The 18,811-nt window shown below is 41.5% G+C and overlaps 2 protein-coding genes across 3 annotated transcripts in view; one reads left to right on the forward strand and one right to left on the reverse strand.

Moving 5' to 3' along the window:
• TSEN15 (tRNA splicing endonuclease subunit 15) overlaps positions 1-4,227 on the reverse strand; it is a 139,068-nt gene extending 134,841 nt beyond the window's left edge. Inside the window, exons 1-3 of one of the 2 annotated variants that reach the window (XR_003427984.1) lie at positions 4,074-4,227; positions 1,784-1,865; positions 1,367-1,502 (exon numbers count right to left, since the gene is read on the reverse strand). Coding sequence is in view for 1 of the 2 variants with exons in the window: in XM_027083043.1 (XP_026938844.1) it covers positions 1,367-1,502; positions 1,784-1,865; positions 4,074-4,199 (344 nt within the window). In the remaining variant the exon portion in view is untranslated. The remainder of the gene's footprint in view (positions 1-1,366; positions 1,503-1,783; positions 1,866-4,073) is intronic. The other variant, XM_027083043.1, reaches the window with a different exon arrangement.
• An 11,926-nt stretch (positions 4,228-16,153) lies between these two features.
• The window catches only part of COLGALT2 (collagen beta(1-O)galactosyltransferase 2), a 148,132-nt gene continuing 145,474 nt past the window's right edge, over positions 16,154-18,811 (forward strand). Inside the window, exon 1 of the mRNA XM_027083049.1 lies at positions 16,154-17,875. Within this exon, the coding sequence (XP_026938850.1) occupies positions 17,613-17,875 (263 nt within the window). The 5' untranslated portion in view covers positions 16,154-17,612. The remainder of the gene's footprint in view (positions 17,876-18,811) is intronic.

Below are 18,811 nucleotides of genomic sequence, written 5' to 3' on the forward strand. Positions count from 1 at the left end.
TTTTAAAGCTCAGAAACACAACCCAAAGGATTATTATCAAGAATATATAAAGAACTCCTAGAAGTCAATGAGAAAACTATAAGCAATCCAGTAGGCAAAGGATATGAAAATACATTTCTCAAGAGAGGAAATATTAAATATATAAATAAATGTTCAATATCAGAGAACTGCAAATTAAGACCACAATGAGATAAGCCATTAAACTGACAAAAATTTCAAAGTCTGAGAATACTAAATATAAGAGACCACACAGCTTCCAAAGATCTTGTTTACATTGCAGGGGAAAGTAAATTGAGGCAACCACTTTGGAAAACAGTTTGAAATTACCCCCTGAAGTTGAACATTAGCAACACTCCATCATCAAGAGAGTAGGTGTGAAAACTGTGGTACAATCACACGATGGAATGCTATATGGCAGCTCCCCACCTCCAAAATACACAATAGATCAATGTTAGCAGTATGACATTAAGTACATAAAGTGAGCCTCAAACGATTACATGCCTTTTTATAAAGTTAAAAAGATCTAAAATGAAACAACTCCCAATGAACATAAAAAATACAGTAATACTTTACAGTAAATGAATACTTGTTAAATACTCATATTTAACTTATTCCTCAAATAACCAAAAGTAAAGCAATGATCCCTGTACCCCAAATTCCTTTTTTTTTTTTTTTTGCGGTACGCAGGCCTCTCACTGCTGTGGCCTCTACCGTTGCGGAGCATAGGCTCTGGACACGCAGGCTCAGCGGCCATGGCTCACGGGCCCAGCCGCTCCACGGCATGTGGGATCTTCCCAGACCGGGGCTCGAACCCATGTCCCCTGCATCGGCAGGCAGACTCTCAACCACTGCGCCACCAGGGAAGCCCCCCAAATTCCTTTTAAAATATATTACTACCTCTACAAATGCTTTGAGAGGAAAGGAACAAAACCTCCAAATTTTTACAGTCATCGAACAGCGGATTATCTGAAAATGTTAACAATATGTGGCAGACACATTGTGAGAGGGAAAAATCAAGATTCTCAACCACATTCCTTGTTTCAAAACTTTCCAATGTCTGTCTCTACAGAATCTCTGTCATTAATTAAAACCAACTTGTTGAAGCATCTGTGATATGTCAATATTAGACAGAATATTAAGATATTTTATTTTCAAAGGAAAAGTGTAAATGACAAATGCTCTGTTTGTATCTGTATGTAAGTGTACATTGCTGTGACCTGGAGTTAACTAAAAAAGTGGAATATAAAATTTTACAAAATGTATACAAATACTATATATATATTACTACGTCTAATTTAATGATTCCTAGCACTTTATTCAGGAAAGGGACTAACCTGTTAAACAAAGATCAAAATCACCTGCCCACCTGTTATGGCTGAGGGAAGCACTGACGGGTGTAGGTACCACAGTCTGTAACCCTTCTCCTTCTATCTCAGTACCAAGAAGGCAGATGAGCTGGAGATCTGGTAATCCCACACAGTTTACTTCATGCCAACTCTTACCTGAAAGTGCATCATTGAATGGACAATAATGTTTATCAAAAATAAAAGATAAAAATTCCAAACACCTACTTAATACTCAGCTGAGCAAACATCACTTATAAAGCTATGTCTCCTTATCATTCTAGTATTTTCTGTTACCCAGTAATTCCCAATGTAAAGGAATAAAGAAATCACAATGGTGACAAAATTAATAGCAAATGTATAAACGCTATATGCCAACCCAGCTCCTCATCCCCCCACCACCGCCCTAATAACAAAACGATAATAAAACAAATACTTACTCTCCATGAGGTCCAGGTAAACCAAGAATGCTATATACACTTGGGTGGCATCTCCTATATCTAATTCCATCATTTCTAAATACTGAAAATCAAAATGTAATTGTCAAATAGAGAAGGAAGAATCTCTTAATATTTTCTTTCAATCAACAACTATTCATTAAATAGATAATATATAAGACTCTCCTATAGGTATAGTGGGAGTTACATGGCAATTAAGCCCTGATCCCTATCAATAAAAAACTTATGGATTGTTAGGGTAAACACACACACACCTGCAATTGTAGGTAAATAAAAATACATGACAGTAAGTGACTAAAAACCAAGTGAGTGGAATAAAAAAACATGAAACAGGTCAAAGGAGCTCCACTCAGGTGGCTTGGTTGGTGAATGTTTCCTGGCAGAGGTGGGATGCAAATTGGGCCCTGAAGGACTTGTCGTGTATGATTTGAATAAATAGAGAAGGTAGAGTAACAGTGTGAGTAATCACACAAAGGTGGGAATAAGCAACACATATTCAAGGGCCTATAAAGAAACATATCTGCCAGGAGTAGAGACATTTTTTAATAGAACTTTTGTTGGCGCATGTTAGTGGGAGCCTCTATTTCCCTGGTCTCTTATTTGCCCGTGGAGAAAGTCTGCAAGAAGACCACTCCTGGCCTCTATCCCCACCCCTGCTCACTCAAGAGTAGGGAGTTATTTAATTGTTGGTTTTTAAAGGACCAAAGAAGCTGCTGCTGCTTTCAGACTTGTTGGTCAGCACTGAGCAAACATTCTTCAGGAGCCTGCCCCTGCAAGAGAAGCCTGAGGTATTCGAGCTATGTCAGTGACTAGGTGGGGAAGCAGGGACAAAGCAGAAGTGAGGCGCCAGCAGACCTGCCTGGGTGCAGATCTGAAGTCACACTTCCCCATCGGAGTCCTCCTAAGTGTGCACAGGTACAGGAAAAGAGGGGTGTTATTAACTGTCCTCCTCAAACCTTAAACGTGTTTGAAAATGACACTGAAAAGGCAATTGGGGACCAGGTGGCAAGGTCTTGATGGTCAAGCTAATAGTTTGAATTTTACCCATAAGGAAATTCTCTAAGCATGGGAATAATATAATCAAAATGGTGTTTGAGGATGATAAATCTGATACTGTGTTACTGGATCGACCTAAGTAATTTTCAAACTGAATAATACAAATGCAGAACTGAAAAATCAAACAAACAATATAAATAGTAACATGAAATCTAGAAGAAGTTTTTAAAATTTGTTACTGCTGTTCCACTTATTAAACACTTAGGTAATGTTTACTATATGTCAAGTGCTTTACCAATATTAACTGATTTAATCCTGTAACAACCCTATAAGGTTAGCGCTATTCTTATCCCCATTTTACAGATGAGAAAACTGAGAAACAATGAGATAAAACAGCTTGCACCAAAAAAAAAAAAAAAAAAAAATCACAAAGCTGGTGACAGAACCAGGATTCAAACCCAGGCAGTCTAACTTTGAGTTCATGCTCCTAACGACCATGACCCCTCTCCACGTTTTGGTTCTTTTATGGCACTGAATAACACCTCCATGCTAGTGTTTGTTTTTCTCACCTTGAGGGGAAATAAGGGGATCAGAGCAGGAGGATAAAATCAAGCGAGAGAAGATGAAAAGATCTTCAAATTGTTCCTTTTCTGGACTGTTTTTAGATTATTATCTATGAAATATTGCTCTCCAGCAGAAGACTGCAATTCTACTAAAGTTACTAGACCAAAGTATCTAGTCCCTGATATTCCTACAAAAACCCTTATATCCATTCACTATCCGCTCATTGTTTGGGCCATGACTGGTACAGGGCAGCAATTTGCCAAGCACAGGCAAATGAGGATTGTGCCTAAACCTTAATCATTGTAGACTACTACATCTTATCCATGGCCCACAAACTGTTTTGCTTGGTTACTGCGAGTATTAAATGAGACCATCCCCAGAACGGGCCCTAGACAGCAAAACTCAGATTAGTGGAGTGGTTACTATCTGGCCTTGAGGGGCAATGTATTCAATGTTGTTCCCTCCAGCTAAGAATGGTCTGAGGGAGGGGGAAGGGGGCGGTGTCAGAACAAGAGTTCAACTCATTTAAACAAACAAAAACAAGGTTGCCTGCAGCGAGCAGTGAGCATAAAGGATCCCCTCCGGTGAGGTTCGCGCATAAACGGCGATCCCATGCGGTTGGGAGTCAAGGGCCCAAAGGAGAGCACGGCCCGTGGGTTCCGCCTGGGGTAGAGGCCTGGACCGGCGCCCTGCTCCTCTCACGCCTCCTGACCTTAGGGTGCGTGCCCATCCAGGCGTCCTCGGGGGCCCATGAGAGGGCGCCGCCGCCGCCGCGATCGCCGCTCGGGCGCACATCGCTGCAGCCCGCGGTCGGCTGGGACTCGCCGCTCTCCTCCATGCCCTGCTGTGCGGTGCGCCCGTGGTGCACCGCGCTGCGCTCTCCGCGCCCGGCCAGAAGCAGAGACGCGCGCGTTTGGGTTCCGCTTCCCAGTCGTCCGCTGCGCTGGCGCGGGAGAGCTCAGATGCTGGGAGGACAGTTCTCTCAGACCCATCTTCACACAAACGTAGCTAGAACCTGGGCAAACGCACTCAGCTTTCGGTCTGCGCTTATTCAAATCTGGGCAGATGCTAGCGAGAAGAAGGTTCAAGGATACCCCGAATCCAGAAGCCCTTAATTCTCCTTACGTCAGCGCTGTTTGCAACTCTGCTGAGAAAGTGGGGGAGACTTAAGGCTTCTTTGCCCTGACATGTAAGCTTAAAGTGTAGAAGTGGATGAGATCTCCAGAGAAGAAAGTGGAAAGGAGAAAGACCAGACTGCCAAGGACCTTATGTTTAGGGTGGACCGACCTTTCAGGATTAGAGGAGCAAGAGTAAACACGAGTTGTTGAAAGTAAACAGGAGCGGTCAGAAAAGTAGGTTGCAAACCAGCATAGCGTAAGCATGTGATGTGGAAGTCAAGGCCGAGGAGTTTCAATCAGGCAGAGTAGGACATTTTAAGCATTTACCTAAATCGCTAAAGTGAAATGGGGGGACGCTAGAAGTTGCTCTTACGCTTTCACAGCATCCCTCTTCCTGAAGTGTTGAGAATAGACCTTAGGGGTCAAGGGTGGAAGCAGGGGCTGGTTAGGGGGTATTGCATTAACCAAGGCAAGAAGTGACTCTCCAGAGTCAAAGTACCAGGCAGGGATAGAACTTCTGCTTCCAAATATGACAGACTAAGACGCTACTGGACTATCCCCCAGCAGAAAACATCTAGAAAAATGGGACATAATACAAAATGCAACTACCAGAATGCCCTGGAATGCGAACAGAAGCATGACTCTGGTGGGGAGGGCAAGCTTGCTTGGAGAAGGGCAGTTGAGGAACCATAAACGAAAGTTGCCCTTTCCTTGGAGTTTAGCTTGGAGCTAAGTGCAGTCCAGGAGGCAGGCTCTTTGGCAGCAGGGGTGCATGTGGGAAAACTCCCAGTTTTTCTTTTCTGGAGAACCAAAAATGTGAAGCCAGGAAACTTTGAATGCTGAAGAAATTAAGAAATCCCAAAAGGGCAGGAGCCAGAGAGAGGCTCCCCTAACTCTGCTCACATCTCTGACAGATTCTGAACCACCTGAAACAGAATTAAAAAACAAAAGATCTGAACTGAGACTAGGGTTATGCTCAAAGAAACAGAGTTTACAGTTCAAATTTAGCTGAGAAAATAACCTGCTAATGCAAAGGAAATAACACTCATCATAGAAAAGTAATAGAATCCAGAACCTCCACAACTTATTATTCATAAAGTCCAAGATATGATTCAAAACTACTGACAAATGAAAATCAAGAAAGTGGATCACATTTTGTAAAATCTGACCCTGAGATGAATCAGATGTTAAAACTGACAGATAAAGATTTTAAAGTAACTATTATAACTATCCTCAATGAAGTAAAACAAAACATATTTTCAGTGAATGAAACTCTCAGGAGACAAAAAAAAAAAAATCTCATCAGAGAAAAAGAAAAAAGAATCACATGGAAATTCTGGACCTAAAAATTAAAGTTTCAGAAATAAAAAAAATTTCACTGGTTGGATTTAACAGCCAAATGGAAATTACAGAGGAAAAAATTAAACGAAATTGAAGGTAGAGCAGTCATCCAAGAAATCATCCAAGATGAACAAGGAGAAAAATAATTTTTTAAAAATAAACAGAGCCTCAGAGACCTGCCACATGATATCAGTCAATCCAACATACATGTAAATGAAATGCCAGAAAGAGAAAAGAAATAGAATGGGACGGGAAAAAATGGAAGAAATTAAAAATTCCCCAAATTTGATGAAAGAAATTTGCAGGTACAAAATGCTAAATGAATACCAAGTAAAATAAACACAATGAAGTCCATGCTGAAGTCAAACTGTTTAAAACCAGATAAAAAGCTTGAATGCATTTTTAAAAATGCATTACATATAAGGAGAAGTGCATGAAGATTCGTAAATTGCCCTAGAATGTATTACATTTGAATGAAGTCATTAACCTTTGCCTCTACAAGCAGCTGCTAAGCCCTAAAGAAGCAAATGACACTGAAATTAGTAGGCTCCTTGAAGCACTGAGCACTGACACTAATTCAAGTAATTAGAGGTAAGTAGATCTTTCTCTCTCACCTCTAAAGATCCCAATCAGTTCAGGTGATGGTACTTATGGAAGCATTTAAGAGTGTTCTGTTCCTCATATGAGGAAAGGGGATATTTTATAAGTCAGTAAGGAGATCCAGTGGAATTAGGTACTATGTGAACAAAGCTCAGACATCTTCAAGGGAAGATTTTCAACTTCAGAAAAAAAAAAAAAAAAAAGGTGTATGGGGCAGGGAGGTTAGGGAATCCCAAAAGTATACAGAAAGAACCATAAACTGAAAAAACAAAAAACAAAAAACAGGCTAATGCTATCCTTTGGTAAATAGATGAAGTTCTATTACTTAGAAAAAGCATGGTATATTTAAGCATAAATATTAAATGCTTCTGACTTTTGATGTCATCATCTATTATAAAGAGTTGAAGAATGAAAATAAAATGTCTTTTGCCATTCGTATTAAACAATGGAAACATAAATAAGTCTTGGTGATTGGAAATGGTTAAGAAAGAAAACAAAATATTTAGGAACACTTAACCTAGTATTTAAAGTATAGTCAAAATGTCTGTTGTGACAATCTAGAGTAAAATCTACCAAGGACAAGTTAGAGTTTCAGCTTCTGATAGACTGAAGAATTTCTCCTTTTATAAATGCTTCAATGGTTCACTATATCAGAGAACCAAAGTGGTTAGGAAAAAAGCTAGATAAGTAACAAGTAAAATTCCCCCTGAGTATACTGGGTGAAATCAAATTCAGTGTAATCTGGCACTTGCTCTACTGATTTCCCATGTTGATATCTGAGCCAGACCATTTTATTCCTACCAAAAAGTCTGTAATGTTTAGGCAGAGACATTAATTCAGTTAGAGTCTTCAGAGGAAAAATGAACTTTGAATTGTGATACGAATGTTTAGTGTGTTAAAAAGAAAAAGCTTTGACACAGTATTTGTAAGACAATGATCTCAAGCTGAAAAATGTAGGCTAGCATTCTGGATCAGCTTTTAATTCACTGATTGTAAGAATGTTCTTATATATCTCGTTCCTTCTTTTGTACACAAAGTATACAATTCCCCATTCTCTGTGTTTCCAGGAGAATAGGTGAGATGCTGATACTTAAAGTAAAATATTTAGAATGCTATGATATTTTACTATTCATATGTATGAGCACGAATGAAGAATCTCATACATATAGCAAAGAATTCAGAATAATCAAAATATGTTCTCTCCAATTTCTCATAAATTTAAGAGTGCAATCTAAATTCCCCGTTTAAAAAATCAGAATATAGTATATTTAATTTTTTAAAATACTGCTTACCTTTGGAAAAAAACCAACAAAAATAAGGTACCTAGAATAAAAATGAGCAAACCCTTTATGGAGAACATTATAAATGTTATTGAAGCTCATTAGAGAAGTATATCTGTCCATTAATTTAGGTCTTCTCTAATGAGCTTCAATAACATTTATTGGTCAGTTTGGGGCGAATTGCCATCTTTATAATACTGATCTATAAATTGTATAAACTGTAAATTTCAATCACAGTCCCAACAGGGATTTTCTAATACTCGATAAACTGATTCTGAAATGTGGGCATAAAGGGCCCAAAATAACCAAGACCCTGCTGATGAACAAACTGAGGGAACTTATAAAGGTCTGTAATTAAGAGTATGTGAGGGCTTCCCTGGTGGCGCAGTGGTTGAGAGTCTGCCTGCCGATGCAGGGCACACGGGTTCGTGCTCCGGTCCGGGAGGATCCCACATGCCGTGGAGCGGCTGGGCCCGTGAGCCATGGCCACTGGGCCTGCGCGTCCGGAGCCTGTGCTCTGCAACGGGAGAGGCCACAACAGTGAGAGGCCCGCGTACCGGAAAAAAAAAAAAAAAAGAGTATGTGATATTTCTACAGGGGTAGATAAACCAACAGAATCAAGTAAAGAGTCATACAAATATGGACAGAGATGACATTGCAGACACAATGCAGGGTTGAGGCAATGAATACATATATGTATACATATACATAATATATATGTACATGTATATTCATATATATTCATATACATATACATGTATGTATAAAAAGAAATTGGATCCCTAATTGCACCATAAACAAAATCTGATTTCTTCTTTTTTTCCACTCCTTTTAAATTGAGGTATCGCTTGATTTACAGTTTTGCATTAGTTTCAGATGTACAACATAATGATTCAATATTTTTATACATTATACTCCATTTAAAATTATTGTAAAATAATGGCTATATTTCCCTGTGCTGTACAATATGTCCTTGTGCTTATTTATTTCATGCATAGTAGTTTGTATCTCTAAATCTCATACCCCTATCGTACCCCTACCCCCTTCCCTCTCCCCACTGACAACCACTACTTTGCTCTCTATATCTGTGAGTCTGTTTCTGTTTTGTTATATTCATTTGTTGGTTTTATTTTTTAGATTCCAAATATAAGTGATAACATATAGTATTCATCTTTCTCTGTCTGGTTTATTTCACTAAGCATAATACCCTCTAGGTCCATCCATGTTGTTGCAAATGGCAAAATTTTATTCTTTTATATGGCTGAGTAATATTCCATTGTATATATATGCCACATCTTCTTTATTCATTCATCTGTTAATGGATGCTTAGGTTGCTTCCATATCTTGGCTATTGTAAATTATGTTGCTATGAACATTGGGGCGAATGTACCTTTTTGAATTAGTGTTTTTGTTTTCTTCAGATATATATCCAGGAGTGAGATTGTCCCATTATATGGTAGTTCTGTTTTTAGTTTTTTGAGAAACCTCCGTACTGTTTTCCACAGTGGCTGCACCAATTCACTTTCCCACCAACAGTGTACTAGGGTTCCCTTTTCTCCACATCCTTGCCAAAATTTGTAATTTGTAGACTTTTTGATAGCCATACTGACAGGTGTAAGGTGATATCTCATTGTGGTTTTGATTTACATTTCTCTGGTAATTAGCAATGTTGAGCATATTTTCGTGTGCCTATCGGCCATTTGTATGTCTTTTTTGGAAAGATGTCTATTCAGGTCTTCTGCCCATTTTTTAATCAGGTCGTTTTTTTCTTTTATATTAAGCTGTTTATATATTTTGAATTTTAACCCCTTATTGGTCATATCATTTGCAAATATTTTCTCCCATTCAGCAGGTTGTCTTTTCACTTTGTCAGTGGTTTCCTTTGCTATGCAAAAGCTTTTAAGTTTAATCAGGTCCATTTGTTTATTTTTGCTTTTGTTTTCTTTGCCTCAGGCAACGTATCCAGAAATAAATAAACAACAACAAAAAAGAAATAAACCCACACACCTATGGTCAATTTAATCTACAACAAAGGAGGCAAGAATATCCAATGGGGAATTAGAAAATGTTCTAATTTCATTCTTTTACATGTAGCTGTCCAGTTTTCCCAGCACCACTTATTGAAGAGACTGTCTTTTCTCCATTGTGTATTCTTGCCTCCTTCGTTGTAGGTTAAATTGACCATAGGTGCATGGGTTTATTTCTGGGCTTTCTATGTGTCTTTTTTTGTGCCAGTACCATACTGTTTTGATTACTGTAGCTTTGTAGTATAGCCTGAAGTCAGGGAGTGTGATACCTCCAGCTCTGGTTTTCTTTCTCAAGATTTTTTTGGCTATTTAGGGCCTTTTGTGTTTCCATACAAATTCTAAAGTTATGTGTTCTAGTTCTGTGAAAAATGCCATTGGTATTTTAATAGGGATTGCATTGAATCTATAGATTGCCTTTGGAAGATTTGGAAGATTGTACCTTTTTTTCTTTCTTTGGATGATGGTACCTTTTGACCACCTTCACCCATTTACCCCATCCCCTGCCCCAGCAGCCACCAATCTACTCTTTGTTTCTATGAGTTTGGCTTTTCAGGTTCCACATAGAAGACATCATACAGTATTAACCTTTTTTCTATCTGATTTATTTCACTTAGCATAATGCCCTCAAGTTTAATCCATGTTGTCACAAATGGAAGGATTTCCTTCTTTTTTATGACTGATATATATAACATCATACACACACACACACACACACACATATAGAAATTGCTGGATCATATGGTAGTTCTATTTTAAATTGTTTGAGAAACGTCCATGCTGTTTTCTGTAGTGACTGTACCAATTTTTATTCCCACCAACAGTGTACAAGTGTTCTCTTTTCTCCACATCCTTGCCAGCACTTATCTCTTGTCTCTTTGATAATAGTCATTCTAATAGATGTGAGGTGATATGTCAGTGTGGTTTTGATTTGCATTTTGCTGATGAGTAGTGATGTTGAGCACCTTTTCATGTACCTGTTGGCCATTGTATATCTTCTTTGGGAAAATATCTATTCAGGTTTTTTGCCCATTTTTAATAGGGTTATTTGGTTTTGTTGTTGGTGGTTGGGTTTTTTGTTTGTTGTCTGTGTTTTTTTGCTATTGCATTGCATGAATTTCTTATTTATTTTGGGTAGTAACCCCTTATCAAATATATGGTTTGCAAATATTTTCTCCATTCTGTAGGTTGCCTTTCCATCTTGTTGATCATTTCTTTTGCTGTGTAGAGGCTTTTTAGTTTGATGTAGTCCCACTTGTTTATTTTTTGTTTTGTTGCCTGTGCTTTTGGTGTCACATCCAAAAAAAATCATTGCCAAGATAAATGTCAAGGAGCTTTTCCCCTATGTTCTCTTGTAGAAGTTTTACATTTTGGGGTCTTACATTTAAGTCCATTTTGAGTTAATTTTTCAAGTGGTCTAAGATAAGGGTACAAGTTCATTCTTTTGCATGTGAATACTATTTAGATTTCCCAACACCATTTATTGAAGAGAATATCCTTTTCCCCATTGAGTATTTGTGGCTCCCTTGTCAAATGTTAATTGGCATATTTCTGGGCTCTAAATTCTGCTCTATTGGTCTATGTGTCTGTTTTTAATGCCAGTACCTTACTGTTTTGACTACTATAGCTTTGTAATATAGTTTGAAATCAGGAAGTATGATGCCTCCAGCTTTGTTCTTTCTCAAGATTGCTTTGGTTATTCAAGGTCTTTTACGGTTTCATATGAATTTTATGATTTTTTTCTATTTCTATAAAAAATGCCATTGGAAACTTGATAGGGATTGCATGGAATCTATAGATGGCTTTGAGTAGTATGGACATTTTAACAATATTAAGTCTTTTAATCCATAAAGATTTATAGTTCCAGTTATTTGTGTCTTCTTCTGTTTCATTAATGTCTTATAGTTTACAGATCTTTTACTTTCTTGGTTAAATTTATTTATAAATTTTTTATTGTTTTTGATGCTGCTGTAAATTAGATTATTTTCTTTATTTCTTTTTCAGATAGTTTGTGTTTAGTGTATAAAATGGCAACTGATTTTTGCATATTGATTTTGTATCCTGCAACTTTACTGAATTCATTTATTAGTTACCCCAGCAGATAAAAGAGTTTTGCAAAGACTGTGTAATCTACTCTACTGTGGAACAACTTCTGCACCAAGCTTTATCTACAGACTAATTAAATCTGCACTACATCTCATACGTATAAATTTCTGTTTTCATTTTTTTGCGGTATGTGGGCCTCTCACTATTGTGGCCTCTCCCGTTGCAGGGCACAGGCTCCGGACGCGCAGGCTCAACGGCCATGGCTCACAGGCCTAGCCGCTCCGCAGCATGTGGGATCTTCCCGGACCGGGGCACGAACCCGTGGCCCCTGCATCGGCAGGCGGACTCTCAACCACTGCGCCACCAGGGAAGCCCTGTTTTCATATTTTATACATGCAGTTATGATTAATAAAATATACATTCTGTTAGTATTTTTTAATTCAAGTATAGTTGATTTAAAATGTTGTGTTAATTCTGTTAATATGTTTTAGAACCTGCCAAGATCAGGGGAAATTCCATTCTCTTTGCCAGGCCATAATTAATTAACAGGCTCTTTTTATAAATCAGTAAGAAGAACATTCAGAAAACTAAAATACACTCAAGAACACCAGCAACTGTCCATCGATCCCATCTCATCCCAGAGAAAAGGCAATGTCAAAAAGTCCCTATGGCCTATGCAGGGTAGTCCAAGAGACTCCTTGCACACAGTGGCTGAGGCCAGAGCAGATCATGCCATTAGGTACTTTTGGTGGTTACCAAAAATACAACTACTGTCATGTGCAAGGTCTTATCTTCTTTTTCTTTATATTCGAAAAAGGGTCTCCATTCTAAAAAGTATTAGGAACTATTGTTTTAGATAATAAAATGAAGAACTAAATGCTTTTATATGCTTGTAAGATGTTTTTATATGTTGAAAATAGAATGGTTTTTATCTGTTTAAAATAAGATATTTAACCATGTAAATTCAAAATTACTGAGTTTGAAAATTTGTATATTTAAACTAAAATTTTGGTTTTGATACTTTAATCACCTGAAACCTGCCATATGATTGTGACCATTCAATATCTTTAAAAACAGATGAACATTTGAAAGCACTATGTAGGCTAACTATACATCAGCTATTTAGCTCATTTTTTTCCATTTTTAACTGAATTTTGGGCTTTTCTAGAAATGATTGTCTATATATGATAATTATATAAAAATCATGTAATATTCCAGATTTCTCTCTTCCCACTTCCTATCCTACCCTCCAGTCATGCTGTACTCACTGTGATTTCTCATGTGCTATGTTCTCTCATTCTTTTGCTTTTATAGTTCCATCTGCCTGAAATTCCAACCTCTCCCTACACTCTGCCCACTGGCATAAAACATGCTCCTCATTTTTCAATACTTAGTTCAAAGGCATTTCTTTAATACGGCATTTCCCAACCACGTTCACTCTCTTCCTTTTCCACCATAAGATGTATACCACTTTATTACATTTATTCATTCATTGGATGTATCTTAATTATCCATGCATTTCCAGCACCTGTGCCTTGACACAGCAGGCAGTGAGGAAACCCTGAAACAAATAAGTGAATACAACTTAAGAAACATATCTAGTCTTTTCAAATGAGATAAAGGCATGTATTTTAAATTTGTGTAAATGTGTTTGGAATTGAAAAACATTTTCCTATGGTGACTATTATATTGTTCTTGGATGCAGGCCAGAGCTTAGACAAAACTTTGAAAGTGGAACAGTTTAATTTTAGCCCTTTCCACCTTGGTCATGGCTCTTTTCCTCCCTCTACCTTCCCATATCCTTTCCCCCTCTTGGACTTGGAGGCCTCAAGCCCACATATCAGAAATCCACAGGATTTGCTTTGTCATCAAAGGGTTCTGTGCTCCAAATGAGGATCCCGTTCTGTTCCCTTCATCAAAGCTTCTTATAGTGCACCTCAGTTTAGGTACTGAGATTACGAACTCTGATTTAATTCACACAAATGTAGGAATGACAGAAACTGTTGCCTAAGATTCTTCTCTCAAGTGTTTTTGTGTTGAAATTGGCATCATTGTCAATTCAGATAAATGTTTACATTGTAGGATTTTAGGCAGGTTAAGAAAAGGGAATAAAAGATCCAAGTAGTAAAAAAAAAAAAGGTATTTCGGTGCAGGAAAAACTATCCCTGTTGATTCATCCAAGAGACTCCCTTCTCCAACTCTGACCCAGCAGGACACCAGGGCAGGACACCTTCTGCCCCTTTCTCTAGAGAAGAAGGATTCAAACACTCAACACCCAAATGATTGACACTTAGTAATTTCATAAATGTTTGTGGAATGAACAAATAAGGCAAGCATTTAAAAATGTTTTTACATAGAGAGAAACTGATGTCCAGAGAGGTCAAGTCTCCAAAGTCACACATATAATAAGCGACACACGTAAGACAAAAATTTAGCTGCAACTCTAAGCATCCATTTCTCTTTCTAGTGTGTTACGTCTGCCCCGAAGTCATTTATTTCCTCCTCTTCTTGGCTGCTGGAGCCACAGACACCTGAAGACTCTTTCCTGCAAGAAGTCCTCTGTCCACCTGAGAGGCCCTGCCCCTGCCACAGCTGTGCTGAGAATGAGAGGCAAAGAGGTTTTGTTGTCCCTGGGGAAAGACTAAGAGGGAAGTTCCCTGGGATGGCACAGTGTGGAGAGGGGAGGTGAGCAAAAGTGCTTACTTCTAACATGCATGCAAGAACTATGGGGGACAGTCTGTTAGCAGCAGAGACAAGGAGATGCGTGTGGCTTTCAATTCAACAAGTTTTCCATGGAAAGAGCATTATAAGTGATGAATATTTTGAAGCATAGTTAGCTTTTATTTTTAAATTAGTTTTTACAAATTAACTGTTTTATAACATTGATTGTATGAGGAAAGAAAATCATCCAAGACTTGCATCACTGATTTCTAAAGAACTTGTGGCATAAATCTGTTAGTAAGATGAGGACGCAACTTTCCCGGAGCTTCCCCTCCTCGCTTCCCCACCCCTCAACCCCCGTCTTTAAAATGATCCACTGTTACCTACCCTATCATGCCCTCAATATCCTCAGTGACTAAATGAACACTCTAAATTGACTAAAAGTTTTAAATAGGTGTTTTTCAAGGTGCATGGCTGTGAAACTTGATTTTATCTGTAGACCAGGCCGTAATTATTTTAGAACTCTGTGCAGCTGATTTTCATTAAAATGTCATTAGAGGTCATACAGGGCGCAGCACCAGTGTAGTTTTGGTGCCTCATTTCATTTTTCAAAAAAACATGGATTTGGATAAGCTTTGGTAACAGAAGTGAAATAAGACAGAAACATGGTTCCCTAGCTTTAATGCCCTGCATTTACAAATGCAGGGCATTAAACCAAGTTTTGCTGGAGTGGGGATCTTAGTCTTGAAAGATGAGGGAAACAGGCCAAGAAAGGGAAAGAAGGAAGACAGAACAACATGGAGATGGTCTCCATGGAACCTTTCAAATAGTCCCTCCAGCGACATGTCCCCCTGCATAAGTGGCTGTGCCTTTGTCTGTGCCTCCAATGTGGCTGGCGTACATGCCTGTCATGACACCTCTGACAGGTGTTTAACTCTCAGCCTGCCCTACAAAACTGAGAGTGAGGGCAATTCCTGTAGGAGGATGGAGCAGAAGGAAATGTCTGCAGGCCATTAAACATAAAAGTATGAATGTTAGCAAAGAGGTTAGAGCAGGAGACAGAGATTTGGAGGCTGCAATCACCCTGGGAGAACATGTAGGGCTAGAAGAGTAGTACACGGTGAAGGGGCTTGCACCCAAGTAGACTCAGAGGAGACCAAGGAGGAGAGATGACACAACAAATCCAGGAAGGTGAGAACTGAGGATAGTTCACTGAATCTTCCAATACTGAGGTCATCTATGGCTTGGCCAGAACAACCTCAGTAAAAAAGTGGGAAACCACATGCACTGTGGTGGAGAGATGGAAAATGAAGAAGTGGAGAAAGCAAGTGTAGAGCTCTCTTTCAAAGGGACTTGGCCAAGAGAGGGGATTGCTAGAAAGAGAGCCAAGATTTTTTGTTTTTTAATTCTTTAAGGATAGAAGATGACTGATTGAGTTTTTCTTTTATTTCTTTTTTTAGTTTTCTTTCTTTTCTTTTTATTGATTGATTGATTGATGCATTGGGTCCTCATTGCTGCACGCAGGTTTTTTCTAGTTGCGGCAAGCAGGGGCTACTCTTCGTTGCCATGCACAGGCTTCTCACTGCAGTGGCTTCTCTTGTTGCGGAGCACAGGCTCTAGGCACATGGGCTTCAGTAGTTGTGGCACACAGGCTCAGTAGTTGTGGCACATGGGCTTAGTTGCTCCACGGCATGTGGGATCTTCTTGGATCAGGGCTCGAACCCATGTCCCCTGCATTGGCAGGCAGATTCTTAACCACTCTGCCACCAGGGAAGTCCCCTGATTGAGTTTTTAGCTTGAGGGAAAAGAGCTGATGGAAAGGGACAAGTTGAAGGTTCAGTAGAGTGGAGATAAATGGAGAAAAGTCCTGGACTAGAAGGGAGAGGATGGGATCAGAAGCTCTGTCATGAATAGGCACCTGCAAGTAAGCAGTGCATTGATAGGGATATTAATTAGAGACAGGGGCGTTTAGGGAGTTCAGTAAAGGAGGTGATATTCTTCTGAGGAAGGGAGGGGGTGGAAGGAGAGTGAAGAAGGTGTCTAATAGTTGTGGAGAAGTTTGGATACAACTAGTAAAAAGACCGTGTAGGGCAAGCTGGGATTGGAGGTCATCAATCCATCCTGCACACAGATAAATTAAAGTCTACACAATTCCACAGAGAAAGAACTCCAGATTTTTAAACTAGCTTTCCTCCATTATGTTCAAGATTAAATATCCTTCGATAGTGTATCCTAGCAATTTCACTTTATCTGCTAATTTACCTTCCCTCTTCCTTCCTTCTTCCTTATACTTCTCCTCCAGTATGTACAGATTTTCCCTCTCTTTGTCAGTTTGGGTCATTAAGGAGAAAGAAAACCATCTAAGCGAATCTCCTCCTTAACAGGCCACCCTGTCAGGAAGCTCAGGACCCTGAGTTGGCAGGTAGAGGACCTGGCCCCCAAGGAGCTTTCTTTAATTTCAAGGGTTCGATCTGGCTCTAAAATTCTCCAAGTCTTCCAACTTGATCTTATTGGGGGTCTACTCAGTCAAGAATGAATTTAAAGAGCACTTGAGTGTGAGGAAATGCAAACATTCTGCCTTTGTGGAAGTTAAAAAACTGTTTATCATAGTAGTGAATCATTAGGTGACTTTCCATTTTAGAGCTCTACCCATTTGGTCAATAAGTGCATTATGAAAAACTGGATACATTGCATCACTGTGAAGGACTTTAGACTGCGGTTTGCAAAAGCAGAATAAATTTTCTTGGAGTCGTACCGTTATGTACACACGCTCGCGCGGGCGCGCGCGCACACACACACACACACACACACGCATTCACACGCCCATTGGCAGACACGGCCACACCTCACGGCTCTGGGGGAAGCCACAGACCTCAGCTGTACAAGCTGAGCCTGGACTAGAGGAACTTTCCGCGGGACTCGGGACAAACAGCCGCACCGACACGACTGTCTGCGAGCCTGAGTCCCAGACGAGCGCCGGCGGCGGCAGGTACTCCGGGCCCCCGCGGCAGGGCCTGAGCAGCGCAGCTGGGGCGGCGGCGGCGGCGGCGGCGGAGGCGGGAGGGTCCCGGGCTGCCGAGGTCTTGCCAGTGCGCGCGCGCCAGCCGCCTCCCCTCCGCCCCTCGCTGCCGGCCTCGGGCATCCACGGCCGGTGGTCCAGCCGCCCGCCACGGCCCTGAACATGGCCGCAAGCCCCGCTGCCCCCCTGGCCTGGGCGCTGCTACTCCTCTCGTGGGCTCTGCTCCGCGGCGGCTGCCGGGCGCGCTTCGCTGCCGAGCCGGACTCCGAAGACGACGAAGGGGAGGCGGTAGTATTCTCCGAGTCGCCCCTGCAGAGACCCACGGTGATGGTGGCCGTCCTCGCGCGTAACGCTGCGCACACGCTGCCTCACTTCCTCGGCTGCCTGGAGCGGCTGGACTACCCCAAGAGCAGGATGGCCATCTGGTGAGCTGGCTGCGCCGGGCCGGCGGCGGGGGCGGCGCCCGAAGTGTCGCTGAGGGGAGAGGGGGCCGCTCGGGGCACGCGGAGACGAGGTGCGCACACCCCTCACGGCCGGCGTGGGTTCTGGGCGGATCAGCGGTCGGGGTGGGGAAGGACGCGCGCGTCTGCGTGCGCACCGGCTGCTAACCAGGATAAGCAGCCCACCCCGAGCTCCCGTGGGGACAGTATGGAGCGGGGTGACCTCGTCGCTCTCCCGGACAGGACTGGGGAGACCCCGCAGGAGTGCTACCTTCTCCCCCCTTAACACTCGCGAAGATTCCTTTTCCCCCACCTCATATCCCTCGCCCCTGAGTGCGGGAATAAGGTTGCCCGTTGCCGCCTACTCGTCCGGACGCGACATGGACCGAAACTGCGGCTGGGGGCCCGCGGGGGAGGGCCCTCCGGAGTGGCTGGAGTGCGCTGTCCTGGCTTCCCGGTGCCAGGTTCCTGCTCCCAACTCAGAGGCTGGAAAAGCGGCTCAAGGGTCTCCCTGGGTGTGGGGAGGAAGGGGAGAAGGGATCAGGACCCAGAGTTTGAGGCTAGTTGGGGCCAGCTGTGTCTTCCTAACTACGTCACCACCGTGGGTCCTGTCTCCTCTGAGCGCTCCAGGCTGTCCCGGCCCTGCATCCTCCCGGGACCCCGCCGCAGATGCAAACCGCGCGGGGTGCCTTGGGGTGCCGGCGTCCTGGGGACCGAGCCGCCCCGGGAAGGCAAACAGCTAGGTTTTGTTGCACTTAAGGTAGAGACCCGGGCCTAGGCCCTGTGCTTGCTGTGGAGGTGGCTGCCCACTTCAACTTTCCCACTTGGTCCTGTCTCCACATCTTTTTATAAAAGCAGGTATCAGAGGGTGAGAAGTTGGTGGCCAGGTGAGCCGCTAAGGGGCCTGTGGAGGAGGTGGGG

This window comes from Aethalodelphis obliquidens, unplaced genomic scaffold (genome assembly GCF_003676395.1).
Source record: "Aethalodelphis obliquidens isolate GAN/ISIS:26980383/991018 unplaced genomic scaffold, ASM367639v1 scaffold48, whole genome shotgun sequence".
Classification (NCBI taxonomy): domain Eukaryota; kingdom Metazoa; phylum Chordata; class Mammalia; order Artiodactyla; family Delphinidae; genus Aethalodelphis; species Aethalodelphis obliquidens.